Source organism: Trichoderma reesei (assembly GCF_000167675.1).
Source record: "Trichoderma reesei QM6a unplaced genomic scaffold TRIREscaffold_18, whole genome shotgun sequence".
Taxonomy (NCBI): Eukaryota; Fungi; Ascomycota; class Sordariomycetes; order Hypocreales; family Hypocreaceae; genus Trichoderma; species Trichoderma reesei.
The window spans coordinates 145115-160241 of NW_006711165.1; the positions used below are offsets into that span (position 1 = coordinate 145115).

At 53.6% G+C, this 15127-nt stretch overlaps 4 protein-coding genes across 4 annotated transcripts; 3 read left to right on the forward strand and 1 right to left on the reverse strand.

Moving 5' to 3' along the window:
• Positions 1-549: 549 nt before the first annotated feature.
• TRIREDRAFT_109960 (uncharacterized protein) lies at positions 550-1368 on the forward strand (the record flags this gene model as incomplete). The annotated part of the gene is made up of 2 exons (XM_006967558.1): positions 550-1071; positions 1144-1368. The coding sequence occupies 2 exons, from the start codon at positions 550-552 to the stop codon at positions 1366-1368; spliced, it is 747 nt and encodes a 248-aa protein (XP_006967620.1).
• A 114-nt stretch (positions 1369-1482) lies between these two features.
• TRIREDRAFT_66183 (serine carboxypeptidase) lies at positions 1483-3056 on the reverse strand (the record flags this gene model as incomplete). Its single annotated transcript, XM_006967631.1, has 2 exons — positions 1483-2778; positions 2832-3056. 2 exons carry the CDS (start codon positions 3054-3056, stop codon positions 1483-1485), a joined length of 1521 nt encoding a protein of 506 aa, XP_006967693.1.
• A 1707-nt stretch (positions 3057-4763) lies between these two features.
• Positions 4764-7958, forward strand: TRIREDRAFT_66353 (uncharacterized protein; the record flags this gene model as incomplete). Its single annotated transcript, XM_006967559.1, has 4 exons — positions 4764-4871; positions 4978-5915; positions 5975-6800; positions 6921-7958. Coding segments are annotated over 4 exons (2910 nt in total), but the record flags the coding sequence as incomplete, so codon positions are not given.
• Positions 7959-11076: 3118 nt separating this feature from the next.
• On the forward strand, positions 11077-12265 carry TRIREDRAFT_80340 (glycosyltransferase family 32; the record flags this gene model as incomplete). Its single annotated transcript, XM_006967560.1, has 2 exons — positions 11077-11393; positions 11473-12265. The coding sequence occupies 2 exons, from the start codon at positions 11077-11079 to the stop codon at positions 12158-12160; spliced, it is 1005 nt and encodes a 334-aa protein (XP_006967622.1). The 3' UTR covers positions 12161-12265.
• Positions 12266-15127: the final 2862 nt, after the last annotated feature.

A 15127-nucleotide genomic window follows, 5' to 3' on the forward strand; every position in this document is an offset into this window, starting at 1 on the left:
TCCTTGAAAAGCTTACCTGTGTACCGTATAATTATGGACAGCCTGGCAAGTGCTGTATACTTCTTGTTCATTCTTCCTTTGCTTTTGGACGTTCACAGTACTAGTAGTATAATCTCGGCGTGTTCTTGCATGCAGAGGTAACACACCAAACATCCAACAACAAATCCCCGACACAAATTGACCAATCGACTTCCCCTCTTATAGGCGCGTCACGACAAGGGCACCAGATGCATATCCAAGGCAGATTACATGCTTTGCATGCATCTTTGCTGCCTAACGTAAGGTACCTACGTAAGGTAGAAAGTGAGAGCAAAGTGAAAAAGAACAAGAAAAGAAAAAAAGGACGTGCTTCGCATACCTTACTGTACAGTATATATGCGCCCGTCTGTGCCTTCACCTTTACTTCTTCCTCTTCCGCATCTTCATCTCGTATCTACTCTACCCTTCTTCCACTTTTCTTCATTCATCATCCATATATAATCTGCGATTCTGCCCTTTCTTCTCTCTCTCTCGCCTTTAAACGTCGGCTTAGCAAGAGGTCTTTTCAGAATGGCTCTTCGAATCACTCACCTCCTCAAATCTCAAGCCAAATCAAGAACCAACCCGCTCGTCGTTTTCCATTCTCCATCCTTGTCCACATCTTCCTCGCCGCCACAACCACCAACTACATCGACATCTTCACCCACCACCTCAACCAAACAACCTCCCACAAACAGCACCACCCCAAAGGACACCAAAAAGCCCAAAAAGCCCAAAAAGCCCAAACCAACCAAACCGACCCCTCCAAAAACACCCCTCGACATCTTCTTCTCCTCCTTCAAAAACTTCAAGTACAAACCCTCCCGAGACCCAAGCGCGTCCTGGAAGCAACTCGCATCCTCCCAAGGCTGGCCGCCCAAGAAGCCCAAGAAGGATGCCCCCGGTCGTGATGCCTGGGATCGCTACCAAATGGCCCTGGCCAAGGAGGTTGAGCTCTGGTTCGGTCACGAGAACGACCCCAAGGCTTGGAGGACGCTCTGCCGGGCTGTAGGACATGCCGATGCGCCCGAGGACATTGATAAATGTGCATTTGTACGCTTTCCTCTCTCTCGACATCCCGTTAGTAGTCGGTGCAGGGAATGTACGATACTGACAAGATGGCAGATTCTTCGAAATACGCATGTCAACATTGTCGACTTGATCCACTGGGCAAGAAGAGGGGGTGAAGAGGCTGAGAGCAACACAGCTCCAGAGGTGTTCAAGTCGGTCCGAGAACTCAAGGATTACACCTTCAGAAAGCATAGGGTCTTTGAACAAGAGCAACTGATGGAGTACAACGGAGGAAACGTGGTTCTGAGGCATCTGATGAGGCGACTATTCTCTCGGTAAAACTACACGCCATCCACATCATGTATTTTCATTGACTCTAGCATACATGTACCCCATAAGCCTGTCTAACACATACTGTTGTCCTATACGTCTGTCACGCGACAGTACCTGTATCTAGAAAATGGTCACAATCCCCTTTCCCAGAGGTTCTTGCAGCTGTGGGATGCTCCGCAACGCAGGCAGCGTAAACGGCTCCGTGCCGTTCAAAGCCTGCACCCTCCCCAGCAGCTTCTCGAGCTGTCGAAACGCGGCTGCGCCAAGATATTGCGGCCCTTCATGGCCCGCCAGCTGCATTGCCACAAGCGTGAGTCCCCGCTCCGTATGCACCGTCCCTTGGACTCCCGATCCCGAGGGCAGGTTGTGGCCCCAGTAGCCGATATCGTAGGGATAGAAGCCGTACAGAGGCACGTAGAAGGGATCCTGAGGCTGGCTCTGAAAGCCCATCTCCCCACCCCAAGTCATGTTTTGGATGCCCAAGAGGACGCCTTCAGTGACGAGGATCCAGTCGAGGGAGCCCTGGGCGAGAATGACATTCTGTGTCTTGTCGATGACATACGGGAGTTGTTTCAGGCCTGATGGAGGAGAAGTATCATGGCCATCAGTCGTATTGAACACGTTGTTGTTGCACAGGTTCCAGGTTACGCCATCGGGGGCATTGATGGCCTTCTTCACGTCGTCGCGGTTGAAGTACGGCATATACCCAAGGGGGTTGAAGGGCGTGGGGCAGTGGTCGGTGATGCTGTAGATGTTGAAGCAAGGGTTCTTGACGTACACCTCGTCTGTGATGTAATCCCACAAGTCGTAACACGTTTCGTTGACGACGACAGTGCCATCGGGCAGCAGGTCCAGTCCAGGGGTGAGATAGGGTTGCGGCCCAGCAGGAGGAAACATGAGATACTGGTTGTAATAGTATGTAAAGCCGCACTCGTTGGCGACGCTGTCCACGCGGGCCTTGACGACATCGTCCAAGGCAAACAGCTCCTTGTAGCGGTTGATGTACGACTGTGCCGGGACGCTCATCTGCAGGTTGTCATCGAAAAAGATGCCGTCGTAGACCATGAGGCCTGCCACGTTGAAGTGGTCGGCGTCGTTGGCATCGATAAAGTTGCTCGCAATGTAGGGGCCGTAGAAACCGCCGTATGACTCGGCCACGATGTATACCTTCCAGCCGTGCAAGCCAAAGAGGTCGACAAAATTGCGCCAGAAGCCCATGAACTGGGCGGCCAGCTCGTCTTCATTGGTGATGCTCGGTGTGCCTTTGGTAAAGCCGACGCCGACAGGCTGCTCGACATAGATGACGTTAGTGAGCAGGTGCCAGCTCCAGGGGTTGGGCTGGGGGCCGGGCGTGCCAGATTGCCACAGGAAGGGGCCGTTTTCCTTGAGGAGGCCGAGAAGAGACGAGCAGCCGGGCTACATGTATTGATGTCAGCAACAGAATAGGGAAGAGGTACAGGAGCACATACGCCGCCATTAAGCCAGATGGTGATTTCCTCCTTTGTTTGATGCTCTGGGTTGGCCGTGGGGAAGAACCAGTAGAAGAGGCTGCTCTTTTCTTCCGTGTTGTTGCTGATTGGCAAAAGGCCCGCGTACGACTCGCCGACATCGAACTGGACATCGGGGATGGTGCTGCCGTTCACGGCAAACTCTGAGATATGATCAGCCGCGGCAGCAGTAGTAAAAGTACCCATGCGGGTAACAAACTCTTGGTGGCATCAGTCAGGAACCGTGTTGGTGGCAAAGGGGCTGTAGTCGCTGCCCTCTCCTTTGGGTGCTGGAACTGCCGGGCCTCGGGGCGGTTGCTGAAGGCCTTGATGAGTCTCTGGGAGGCGCCTCTCCAGGGTGATTGTGCAGTGACACTGCTGGCAGCAGCCAAGAAGGACAATGTCCAGTAAAACTTCATGGTGAGATGCGAAGAGTGCTGTTAGTGATGTGTTTGGTCAAGATATGATATGGTGTATCATGAAGAATGGCGTCTTGTTACTCTCTAAACAGGGTTGCCAATAGGTATTTATACATCGAGCAGCATTACAGGAGCATTCTGGTTACATGTAACCTGCCTGCACTTTTGTGCTTGTGACTGCATGTCTCTTGCTTCTCAATTCCGCCCCGGTGTGTACCCATACGAGAACCTTCCTTCTCATCTGGAAGAGCTTTCCATCCTTTGAAAGTACCTTATGTAGTCAACGGAATGCGTAAGTAGTAGCTGAAAGTAGCTGAGATGCGTCTTTCCGTCTAAGATGTTTGCCCTCGTATATCAGATGCTCCTTGCTGGGTCCAGGCAGGGGTCTCATGCCAGCAGCCGCGGCCTCGGAGACTTTGGCCCTAGATATCACATGTATAAGATACCTACATTGTTATTCAGTTGCAAGTATTTTGATTAGAAGGGCTGATTGAGCAATATCACACTTATACCAAGGCGTGAAGTGTCTTCAGCCTTCACGCGGGTCAAGTACAGGGGCAGAGGAGTATCTAGAAGCTTTGGCAGCGGTTGTGCTGAGCAGAGTGCGGCACGTGAAGGTACATATCGTATTGAATGGAACACTTAACGCAATACAGCAAATTTACTTTCAGAATCGATATTGTCATTGTCCGGATAGCCACATGGGTGAGGACTGTTCTACTGCTTCCGTTCTTGCCTGAGCGATGTTGTTTGCCTATATATGCCCATGCCAGCATTTAACATTCAGCCGCAGTAGATGACACATCACATGCCTGTCCAGTATACCCTTCATGCAGCGCGTTGAATACCCACAATGCCATTCTTACACGCATGTTGAGTTGTTCCATCCTGCAAGTCATCATGGAGGACTTACATCCATACCTACTTTACCGATGCTCGAGTGCCCGTCAATCTAACGATAGCCTACCCTACAACGATCCTGATTTTGGCTGTTTTCCTACATGTACTCGGGCCCTAAAGACGGACCGTTGTTAGCGCACGTGCTGGTGCTGTAGAGCCGCCCAACTGCCCCTGGACAAGATCGAGTACCTACTCGTACATGTACACGGTACCTGAGGACCCGCGGCCAGACGCGCGGACCAGCAGGTCCAGCTACCCCACCGCTTTCACCGCCCGCGATTCGCCAGGCTTCATCCCCCCAAGCATCGACAACGTGCTTAAGCGTGTTCCTGGTCTCTGTTCGTCCACCTTCTGCGTCTCCCCGCCTGTGATCGGACCCTCCCCGCGCCTCAGACGAGCTGCGAGGCATTTGGCATCGGCTGGAACCTGCTGCCGTCAGAGAGAGAGAGCGTCAGCCAGACATGACTCGGCCAGAGCCATGGATTTCGTGAGCAGCCCCCGATTCGACCCCGACGCGAGAGAGAAGAGGGATATAGGAAGGACGACGAGGCTGGGAACACAAGAAAAAAAGTTCTAACAATCCTTGTCTGTGCAGTGGTCGCGCTTGTTAAGCCCCCTCTCCTCCGGGAGCTCTCGTCAGGACCAGGCAAAGGACCCTGCCAAGCGTCTTCATCGCTTCGAGAAGGAGTACGCCGGCTTGTTGGTGAGTTCGAGCTGTTGGCTCTTGTGCTCCTCCTCTCCGTTGTGTGCCTGTGCCTGTGTGCCTGTGCCTGTGCCTGTACTGACGAATCCGTGCCCGTCTGTCCTAGTCCATCTGGCGCAAATCCACCAACCTGTCCCAAGACATTGACGCCGCCGAGACGGTCGAGATCAGGCTCCAGGAGCTCACCAACATCCTCAGCGACGAGAGCCGCCGCCCGCTGCCGCACCCCTGCATCCAGTATGCCTCCATCAAGCAGATATACGTGCCCATCGGCAAGATTGCCACGTCGTCGTACAACGAATGGATCATCAAGGAGGCCGTCCTCTTCTTCGCAACCCTCATCGAGAGCGAGGAGGAGGCCTTTGTCGAGAACCACACCTTTTCCGCCAGCCTGACCAATCTGCTGGTGCGCATCACCGGCGTCAACAGCGCGCGCCTCGGGCTGGATACCGAGTCGCGCGTTGTCGAGCTGGCCTTTAACATCACCACCAAGATCCGCCTGGATCCCGACATCCTCCCTGCCTGGTTCAAGACGCAGCAGGACGTCAACCGCCCGAGCGACCGCGCGGCGAGTGTTCGTGACAAGTTCGCTGGCCGAACCAAGAGAGCCGACTTCCCCCTCTTTTATATCCTGATGGACTACATCCACCACGAAGGCAAGGTGGGCGACTTTGCGCGCACGGGCTTGCTGTACATTATCGAGGCCGCCTCGAGCTCCGAGTCTCTCGAGCAATGGATCGTCGAGAGCGACCTGTCGACGCTCATGGCCACCGGGCTGGGAGCCCTCTACAGCCAGCTCAGTCGCAAGCTCGTCATCGACCACTTGCCAAACAACCTGCCGCCCATCCTCGCCCTCTCCGACTATGAACACCCCACCTCCAACTACGAAATCGTCAGCTCCTGCTCGGCCGAGTTCCAGTCCCACCTCGAGACGTTCTTGTCGCACCTCTTGTTTTGGCAGGATGTCTTGAACCACTGCAAGTCAGTCGAGGTCAAGTCGACGCTCCTCGAGCACTTTCAGGTCATTTTCTTACAGCAGCTCTTGTAAGTTGGTAAATGCCTCTACGCCATCAGATGTTTTTGCGCTGACCGACGATTGTTAGATACCCATCATTGCTAGAGTCTTCCGATATAGACGGAGGCTCGTCCGTGGCCGTCTTGACCTACCTCCGCCGCATCATCGAGTCCCTCGACCACCCCGACATGATCAATCTCATTCTCCATTACCTCCTGGCTTTGCCCGACGCCGTCATCTCGCACAGCCCCCCTTCAGAGACGGCGATAAGCGCCGCCCGGCAGCGCAAGTCCATGGATCTCGCGACCATGATGGCGGAGAAGCCCGACACGACGGCGACCCCGCTGCTGTTTAACCTGGTTGATCTGATCCTGGCCTGTCTCAGGTCGCGCAACCAGCAGACCATCTACGTCACTCTCCAGCTGGTTTCGGCCATCGTCAAGAGGCACCATCGTTACGCAGTCCTCACCCTCCTCCGGACCGACTCGTTCCCAAGCAATAACATTAATCGAACTGTGGGCGCCCACGAGCAGGAGATTGAGTACCTGATGTCGCTGGCGGAGAGCATTGGCGGTCGAGATGACTTTGACGAGACGTACGAGAGCATTCTGAAGGATACCATGGCCCGGCTTGAGAGCCACCCGTGCTCCCTCAGGCTGGTCGCCCCACGGCTGTCTCAGCACAACCACAAGCTGCCTACCATTCCAGACAGTCTACCAGGCGCACCCAAGGACGTGCGGGAACACACGCTTCGCCACGACGACCTCCTCCTCAACTCCATCCTGGACTTGATGGAGAACTTTTTCATGAATCCGGTGGAGACGAACTTGTCAGTCACCGACACCATCATTGACATGGCAATCTGCGGCTACATGAGCATCGAGGGCTGGCTGGCCCGGAACCCCAAGAGCTACGTCTACGAGGAGGATGAGCAGCAAAAAGCGCAGGCAAGAAAGGAAACAAAGCCACAGCAAGAGGAGGGAGAAGGCGAGGAAGCGACGGAGACGGGAACACAGACGGGAGCAGATGCCGAGACGGAAACCGGCAATCGGTCGCTGGCCGACGAGCTCAACTCGCAGGATGACGGCAGCTCGGAGGGCGGCTTCTCTAGCTATTCAAACAACACAGAGGCGGACCGGCTGGAATCGATGGAAAAGTGCAGGCGGCGCCCCAAGTGGACCCAGGAGTCTCTGCCCCGGATCCTCGTCGTGCTGAAGCGCCTTTGCGACCAAGTCGAGGCCTTTAGGCAGACGGTGCCTCGGTTTGACGAGCTCCTTCAGCAGCGACGCGAGGCCTTCCAGACTGCAGATTCGATCCTGGACAACCCCCCGGCCCCCGTTCAGCAAAGGACGCCAGAACGGCCCAGCTCCAGCCTCGACGACATGATCCGATCCGTGTCCCCGTCGCGCCCGTCGGGCCTCGAGGGATTCGCTCAGCGGTTGCTCTCCGAGCTGGGAAGCCCCAGTCGTTCTGTGACAACCAGAGAGCGCAAGAATAGCACTCGGGCACGGTCTGGGTCGTCGACGCCGGGCTACAACGTCTCGGACCTGCTCTCTCCCAGCCCCATGCCCAACACCTCCAAGCCGCTGCCCGACCCCAACAGGGGTGCTCTGAACCGGGGCTTGTCGCCCGCCAGTGCTCAGTCCGAGGCCGGCAGACAACACCGAGGCAGTAGGCAAGGCTCCGTGGTCGCCCAGCCGGCCGACTTTGCCGCCGTGGATCAAAGCATCCTGGCCCGGCGGGTAGGTCTGCCGGCCGAGCCGGCCAAGCCCAAACCGGTGGAGTCGGAGAGTAAGCAGGAGCCTGCTCCCGAGCCGGTCCTCTCCGGAGAGGAGCTGGCCAACCTGGACGGGTACGACAGCAGCGCGGACCGAAGCGAGGTGGCGACCGAGCCGACGGTGGTGACGGAGACGACGGACCATGCCGAGCCGACGAGCCCGGCGCAAGAGGAGAACATGGTGTCGGTGTCGCACGTCATTACCAACGTGCTCATCTTTCAGGCGTTCCTGATGGAGCTGGCTAGTCTGATGCAAGTCAGGGCAGGCTTGTTTAACGAGGTGCGCTTTGTTTGAGGCCATGTCCATGCATACGATGGAGTTTTTTTAATGTTTGTCGGAAAATCAAAAAGAGAGAAATTGTAGACGAGGGTTGTCCAATGATACCACGGTGTCTAGGGGGATTGAGTGTGTTGTATTAGCATTACTACCTATACCTTGGCTTTACGGTATACGTTACAATATACATTGCTCGAGAATCTGATTCCCTGAATATTGAGGACTTGGTAGACATGCTTTTCCAAAGTAGTGAGAAACTGAGAAGGTGGTTGATGAGGCATGCTTTGGAGGCCTGTTTGAACAACCCCCGCATGCAGCTAGTAGCCAACTTGGAGGATGGCAATTGCATGATGGGAGGGGTGACGGAGGGGGGGGAAGATGCCATTTAACCGCCGGGAGAGGCGGTGCCGGCTAGGCTTGGGGACGGACTTTGCTTCGGAAGGGGGGGCTTGATGATGATAGTAGGCAGGATGCCATATCTGTGGCGAGGTCTCGTGGGGTTTATACGTGAATGGGGAGGTGGTAGTATATGTGCTTTGTATGCGCTGGTGGTGATTTGCTGGGTTGAGATGGGATTATGAATGAGTGAGATTTGTGATTGTGTATTTCAAGTACAGAGTGGTAAGAGGTCGAAGGCTCTATAGGGGGGGTGGATGTATAGCTTTCGCTGGGAATATAATATAATAGTCTAGGGCTGTTGGGAAGACGCTGGGTTGCAGACATATCCTGACAAGAAGCATTTCTCAGGGGTTTGTTCAGTGAAGGGTCGTCATTGGATTCTGGATTTGCCGAAGCCCATCTTTATCTATATGTGCACAGACAAAGTATACATTGATATAGTATGCCTATATGCTTATAGGGCTCGCGCCGGTTAAGCTTATCAGATCCCTTCTTGACTATCATGTCGATCTCTACGGATGATTGACATGCCTTACCATAAGCATACCCAGATTGGCGTTCATTGTATGTACAGTACAGTACATGTAGCTCCAGAGTGCGGAGTCGCGGTATATTATCCCGCTGTCTGGGGTCTGGCCACATGCCCTTTCAGGCACGTCCAAGTCTCTCCGTACACAGACTATTGGATGTCACATGCACGTTGGCACCTACATGGTACATATATAGCCTGACGCTGCACTCCATATCTGCCGATTTCAAAGAGTGTTTAAACAAAAAAAAAAAAAAAAAATGTTGCCGTGTGTAGAAAGTTGGCCAATGCGGAGGCACCTGTTTAGCCGGTCGTGGTCGTAGTATGTACAGTGTTGTTCGATGGAAAAGGGCAAGGGAAGCTTGTTCGTTTGTGTTGTTTTGTGGTGGTTGGACGGCGGTCAAGACAAGCGTGGGTGAGACACGATCAAATTGAGACGAGACACGCTGATACGAGACAGGTGCACCTGTACGGCAGGTACTGATACTAATGTACATCAGGTACTCGTGCAGCAGCTGGACAAGGATGGTTTGAGATGGCCATTTGTTCATTAACAGCAGGGTCTTTGTAGTACGAGCACTGATACTTCTAGTACTACTATCTTGCCCGTCTCTCACGACTTCGTATCGTATAGCCACCAAAAAGGCAACGCCAGCCAAAGTCGGGGGGCCTTGGCGCGCGCCAGCCGGGTCTCTGTGCCTGTCGCCTAACTGCAAGTGGCACAGGCCGATACTCTAGCGGTTTCTTAGTTGTCATGATCCTCCTTGACAAGAAGTTTGGCGAATCCTATCGGGTCTCTCTCTGTGTGTGTTCAGCTCAAGTCGCCATCTTGATCGATTCGTTATACTCAACCACATCAAGAGAGAAACCAGGAACAGTGAGAGAGATGCTAGAACCAGGAAACAAAAGATGTAGGTAGACTCATTCCCCGGGACCGCAAGATTCACAAGCCAAGCCTCTCAAGTCCCGCCCTCTCTCCAGACTACTACTACTACTACAGTATCCCGCATGGACAAGACGCCACACCACCCCTGTCGACATGTGAACCCTTTATCCGTTAGCCGGACAATTTTACCAGCGTCAAGTGTTGCGCTTTTTTTAAGCTATTGGGGCACGTCAGCTTATGGGCCGGTTCTAGACGCGGCTGAGGCACATTTTAAACGAACGACTAAACAGTTCATTTCATGCTCCTCAGCGTCTCATGCTCCTCCTCCTCCTCTGCAGGGTCCACCGCCGGACATCTAGTAGTACTACTATTACAGTGGTACTACAACTACTACTACTCTAAAGACCAGCAGAGGGGAGGCAGACCCCAGACTCCGCTATTATGGGAGACATGAGAAGAGGCTTAAATTCAGAGTTATGTTTTAGCCAGATTGTGCCGGTGCGTGCTGGCGAGGCCCCCAGATGGCTCTCAAGCAGGGCGAAAACCCCCCTCCTCTCCGCCCCCCTTTATTCTTTCTGACAGAGACAGATGCTGTCATGTACCTACCTACGATGCCACCACCACCACCAGCACCACTACCATGGCCGCGGCTGCGAGGGTTTTGTCCCGTTTTGCCCGCAGCCTGAGTACAGAGTAGTGATAGTAGTATTAGTATGACTGCTCCAGCCGTGCCGTCTGAGACATGACTGGATGGGACAGCTCGGCTTGGATGCTACTACATATTATACGACACGATGGCTAGCCCAGAGCCCGGGGCTGCACTAGCTCGACGGGCTTCAAGACAGCTTAATCTCACTTGCACGCCTCCCTACATCAAGGGCCCTTGGGATCCAGCATGTACCAGTAAGTGATATGTAAAGCCGTGTTGGCGCCGCCGTGCCTCTTGTTGTTGGTTTTGCTCTGTTGAGTTACCGGTCCAAGGGGGATTTTTGACTTGATCTTGCCTGACTGGTGTTTTGACTCTCGCTGTCACTCTTCTCTTCTCTTCTCTTCCGTCTTGTCGTCGTGTGAGCACCTTTTCATTGTCATTTGTGGTTGTAGCAGTCAAGGATCCAGTGAGAAAGAAGAAGAAGAAGAACGAAGAAGAAGAAAGAGAAGAGGAAGAGGAAGAGGAAGAAGAAGAAAAAGGAACAAGCATCACCACCATGTATCTCCACGAAAAGCAAGACTCCTTCTCCCCCCTGCGGCAGCTACTACACCACGTCTCCCAGCGCCGCTACCGAAACTACGCCGCCGTCGCCGTCGCCCTCCTGCTGCTGTCCATGGTCTGGCTCAGCGGCCGCCTGACGACGCACTACTACTACAACTCGTCCCGGCAGACGTGGCCAGACGGCTACTCCTTTGCCGGCGCCGGCTCGGGCTCTCTGGGGCAGCAGCAGCAGCAGCAGCAGCAGCAACAAAGCCGGGTCGGTTCCGGTGCTGCTGGTGCTCAGGGACGGCATCTGATCCCGCCCAACATCTGGCAGATTGTGCTGCCCAAGGCGCAGCCCTACCGGTGGGATCTCAAGCACGTCCGCATCGACCCGCGGCAGCTCGAGAACACGGCGTCGTGGCTGGCCATGAACCCCGACTGGCAGTAGTACGTTGTTCAGCAGTCCCCCCCTCGCCCGGTTCTTCGTGTAGAACCCTGCTTGGCTAACATATGAATTCTTTGTTAGCACCCTGATCGGCCAGAGAGGAGGCGACGACTTCGTCAACAGCCACTTTGGCGCCGGCTCGCGCATCGCCCAGGCCTACCACAACCTGACCAACGTGGGCATGAAGTCGGACCTGCTGCGCTACCTGGTGCTGGGCGTCCAGGGCGGCGTCTACACCGACACCGACACCGTCGCCCTCAAGCCCGTCGACGCCTGGATCCCGCAGCCCGTCCGCGACCGCGCGCGCCTCGTCGTCGGCATCGAGTTTGACCGCCGCGACGGCGGGCCCTGGGCCGACATCCCGCACTGGCTGCAGTTCTGCCAGTGGACCATTGCCGCCGCTCCGGGGCATCCCGTCTTCGGGAGGATGGTCGACCGGGTGCTGCGCTCGCTGGACGACTTGTCGGCTGCGCATGGCGGCGTGTCCGTCGAGGAGCTGCGTCCGGAGAGCTTCGAGGTGATGAACTCGACGGGGCCGGCGGCCTGGACGGACGTCGTCTTTGAGCAGCTGCAGGAGTACAATCCGCTGCTCAACGACACGCAAGACTTGTCGTTTATGGAGGAGCCGACGCTGATTGGGGATATCTTGATCTTGCCGATTGATGGCTTTGGCATGGGCCAGGATCATTCGGCGAGCACGAATGACGGGAGCATTCCCGAGGCGGCCATGATGCGGCACTTGTTTACGGGGTCGTGGAGGGATGAGTAAGGGAGGGAGGGTGTGGTGTGGTTTCTTTCTTTTGTGGATATATATATGTACTGGGATTTGGATTTGGTGTACAAAGCGCTTTTGGGGGTATTATATGACTTGGGTAAGCATGTCTGGGATTTGAGATTTTGGTTTGGCGATATGGTTTCTGCTGGATATATATATATATGAGCTGTATGATAGGTACGTAGCAAGTATCATGGATCTATTTGAGTACCTACACATTGCCTTCTCTGTCTGACTTGAATGTTCATCAATGAAATGGCATGTGTTGGAGGGCGGAGTGGAAGCAAGCATCCGTACTGCCGCGCATCTCACTCATTGCCAGGCAACATAACCTGGTCGATGGGCAATTATCGATAGCATTCCCTCTCCCCCATGATACTAAGCGTCGGGGACTGCAACCTCGGTGGACGTTTCCCTGACCTTGGTGCTTCGGAAGAGGTCAAGAGGTCAAACCCCCCGAGAATACTTGACACAAGCATGTGTGTGGGACATGTGTCTAAGCTGAAAGAGGCTTCTGAACAGAATGATCATGACAGGCGGCCGTGCTGAAGGCCAAGAGGGGGTCGCCGTTGAGACAAGTCGTCTCTCGGCTTGGAAGACACCACGAGTCAAGACTTCCGAGTCTTTCACTCAACTTCAGCCATCATCGTCAAAAGACTTTGTCGACGCCAGCCGCCACTCAACTCCAACTTCTTCTACCCACAATCCAATTTCCGGTCAGTTAGAGTCGAAGTGCTAGCACTAGATGGTCAGAGAGACGAAAGCTTGTGCGCAGCTTACCAACAGAAGAAAAGTTTTTTCCAAAGGAACTCTTAAGAGAAGAAGACCATTCGAAAAAAAAACAGACCAAAAGCGTCTCAATTCCAAAACTTCACACGTATAGGTTGGTGGTCGACCAGGCGGATATATCACAACCGCAACACACTCTAAAGAAGCTTCAAGATATAGGCGGAGTCAAAAACGGCACCACCTCCCTCTCTTCCCAAGAGAAGCAGAGCAATACATATCTTCGGCCAGTACGTCTTTACCTTGTCAAACTGACAGATGAATAGCGCGATTCCTCTCTCGAACAATCGCAGTAGACAAAAGCTATGAGATCCTCAGAATGCTCCATGGCTAATTTGAGCTGCTACATAAGTCATTCTAGATTCCCCTGAACGTAGTCGTAGGACTGCTCGTGAGGCAGTACCCCATCGAACCCATATTGAGGCAACACCTATGTCCTAAAACCCCCTTTAGGTTACCCGAAGCAAACAGGAATAACATCAAAACACTTGCTGGATTAACCGTCAAACAGGCAAGGAAGCCAACCCCCTGAATCAGCTATAACTCACAGCATATCCACGTGATACCAGTTACAGAGGAGGAATATACAGAGCAGAGTTATAGCTTTCGACCATCCAACTCCCACAGCAAGATCCTCGGCAGCATAATCACTCCCATGGCTTCTTTTTTTCGTTTTTTTACAAGGTCGTATACTTTACTCATGCTGCTCCAAAAGCAAATCATCAGACAGTCCTCTATACCACACCTGTTTTAACAGGTGAAAATAGACAGCCAGCCTATTCTCTCTCACCTCACATCAATGTATGCTATCTCGCAAGGATAATCTAGATCGTACAGATGTGGAGATCTCAGGAGAAGCATCTCGACAAGAATTTGTACCATACTACCATCTATATCACGCTCGACTCTAAATAAATATGCAAAAGCTTCTTTTACTCCAGGTCCCTTGACAGCCTTATATTCGTCTCAATTTACCTTGACAGCAGCCATCGAGGCTCACCCCCTTATCCTTCCACACATAGCCCACTCTACAACACCAGAATATGTCAGCAAACCTATCATATATTACAAGATGTTATGATTTCCTTGTCTGTGCATTCAATGTCGGCCATTCCAGGTCTCTACCACACTAGAAGTCGGTAAACATTCGTCATTCCGAGAGAACGTGATCCTACGACCTCCTCCCCCCCAATTCTACGTGTGATCGGCCAAAAGGCTCGCGGTGCAACATCTTCACATGCAACCTGACCTGAAATCCCGTCAGCGAGCAGGTACATCACCCATGTGATAGAGGGCTGGAGCTCGTGAGAAATACAACTCATCCTGTCGCTTCGTCTCAAACGTCCGGGGCGAAGAGTGCCCACAGTAGCTTACCCTTATGCTTAATGAGACTCCATCATCAAAGACGTCAGGCATCTTCGATCGGTCTATTTACGGGTCCAGTCTGCAGGATGCTGTTCGTTGCATCGGTTGAGCATTCGCTGCTGGGGCGTGCATAAACACTCATCTCTCCTGCGCTCATCTGTTGGTCACCGGCCAGGCTACATCTTTCACTAGGGTTCGGCGCCGAAGGAGCAGGCAGCACAAACAGAGGTCAGCCAACGCAATCCTTCGCATAACCTCACGGAGCTTTCCGCACGCTGCATCTTCATATACGCTCCAGGATAGCAGTAGGTATGCAAGAGCTAAACTCCCTCGGCCCGACCCCATGCGTCCTCATGCTCAAGCGATGCAACGGAGGAGCTCCCCAAGACGACGGACAGGGCACAGGTAATTATATTCATTATTTAATGACGCCGAGAGTAACCATTGTCAGGTAGTGTTCGAGAATGGCGACTTATCAGATCCCATGAAGAGATTGACTGGTATAGCTGTTGGATCGTGCTGCGAACACCTACCTCTTGACGAAGAAGTCGAGCCTGGCCGAGAGGAAACGTGATGAGCCAATTCCCGTCAACGTTGCACGGATGTTGACAAATGTTCAAGCTGCTGGCTCGGCGTGTCGTTTCGGCGACATGAACCGCGATGGGCAAGGCTAGACATCGTGCCTCGAATTCGAAGCTCGATGAGGCTGGGGCTGAGCAAAGGTCCGATGCAAATTCGCACGATCAGCAATGTATACCCTTAGACGCTGGACAAACTTCAACGTCTAATTCAAGAAGAAGAAGTCCCCGG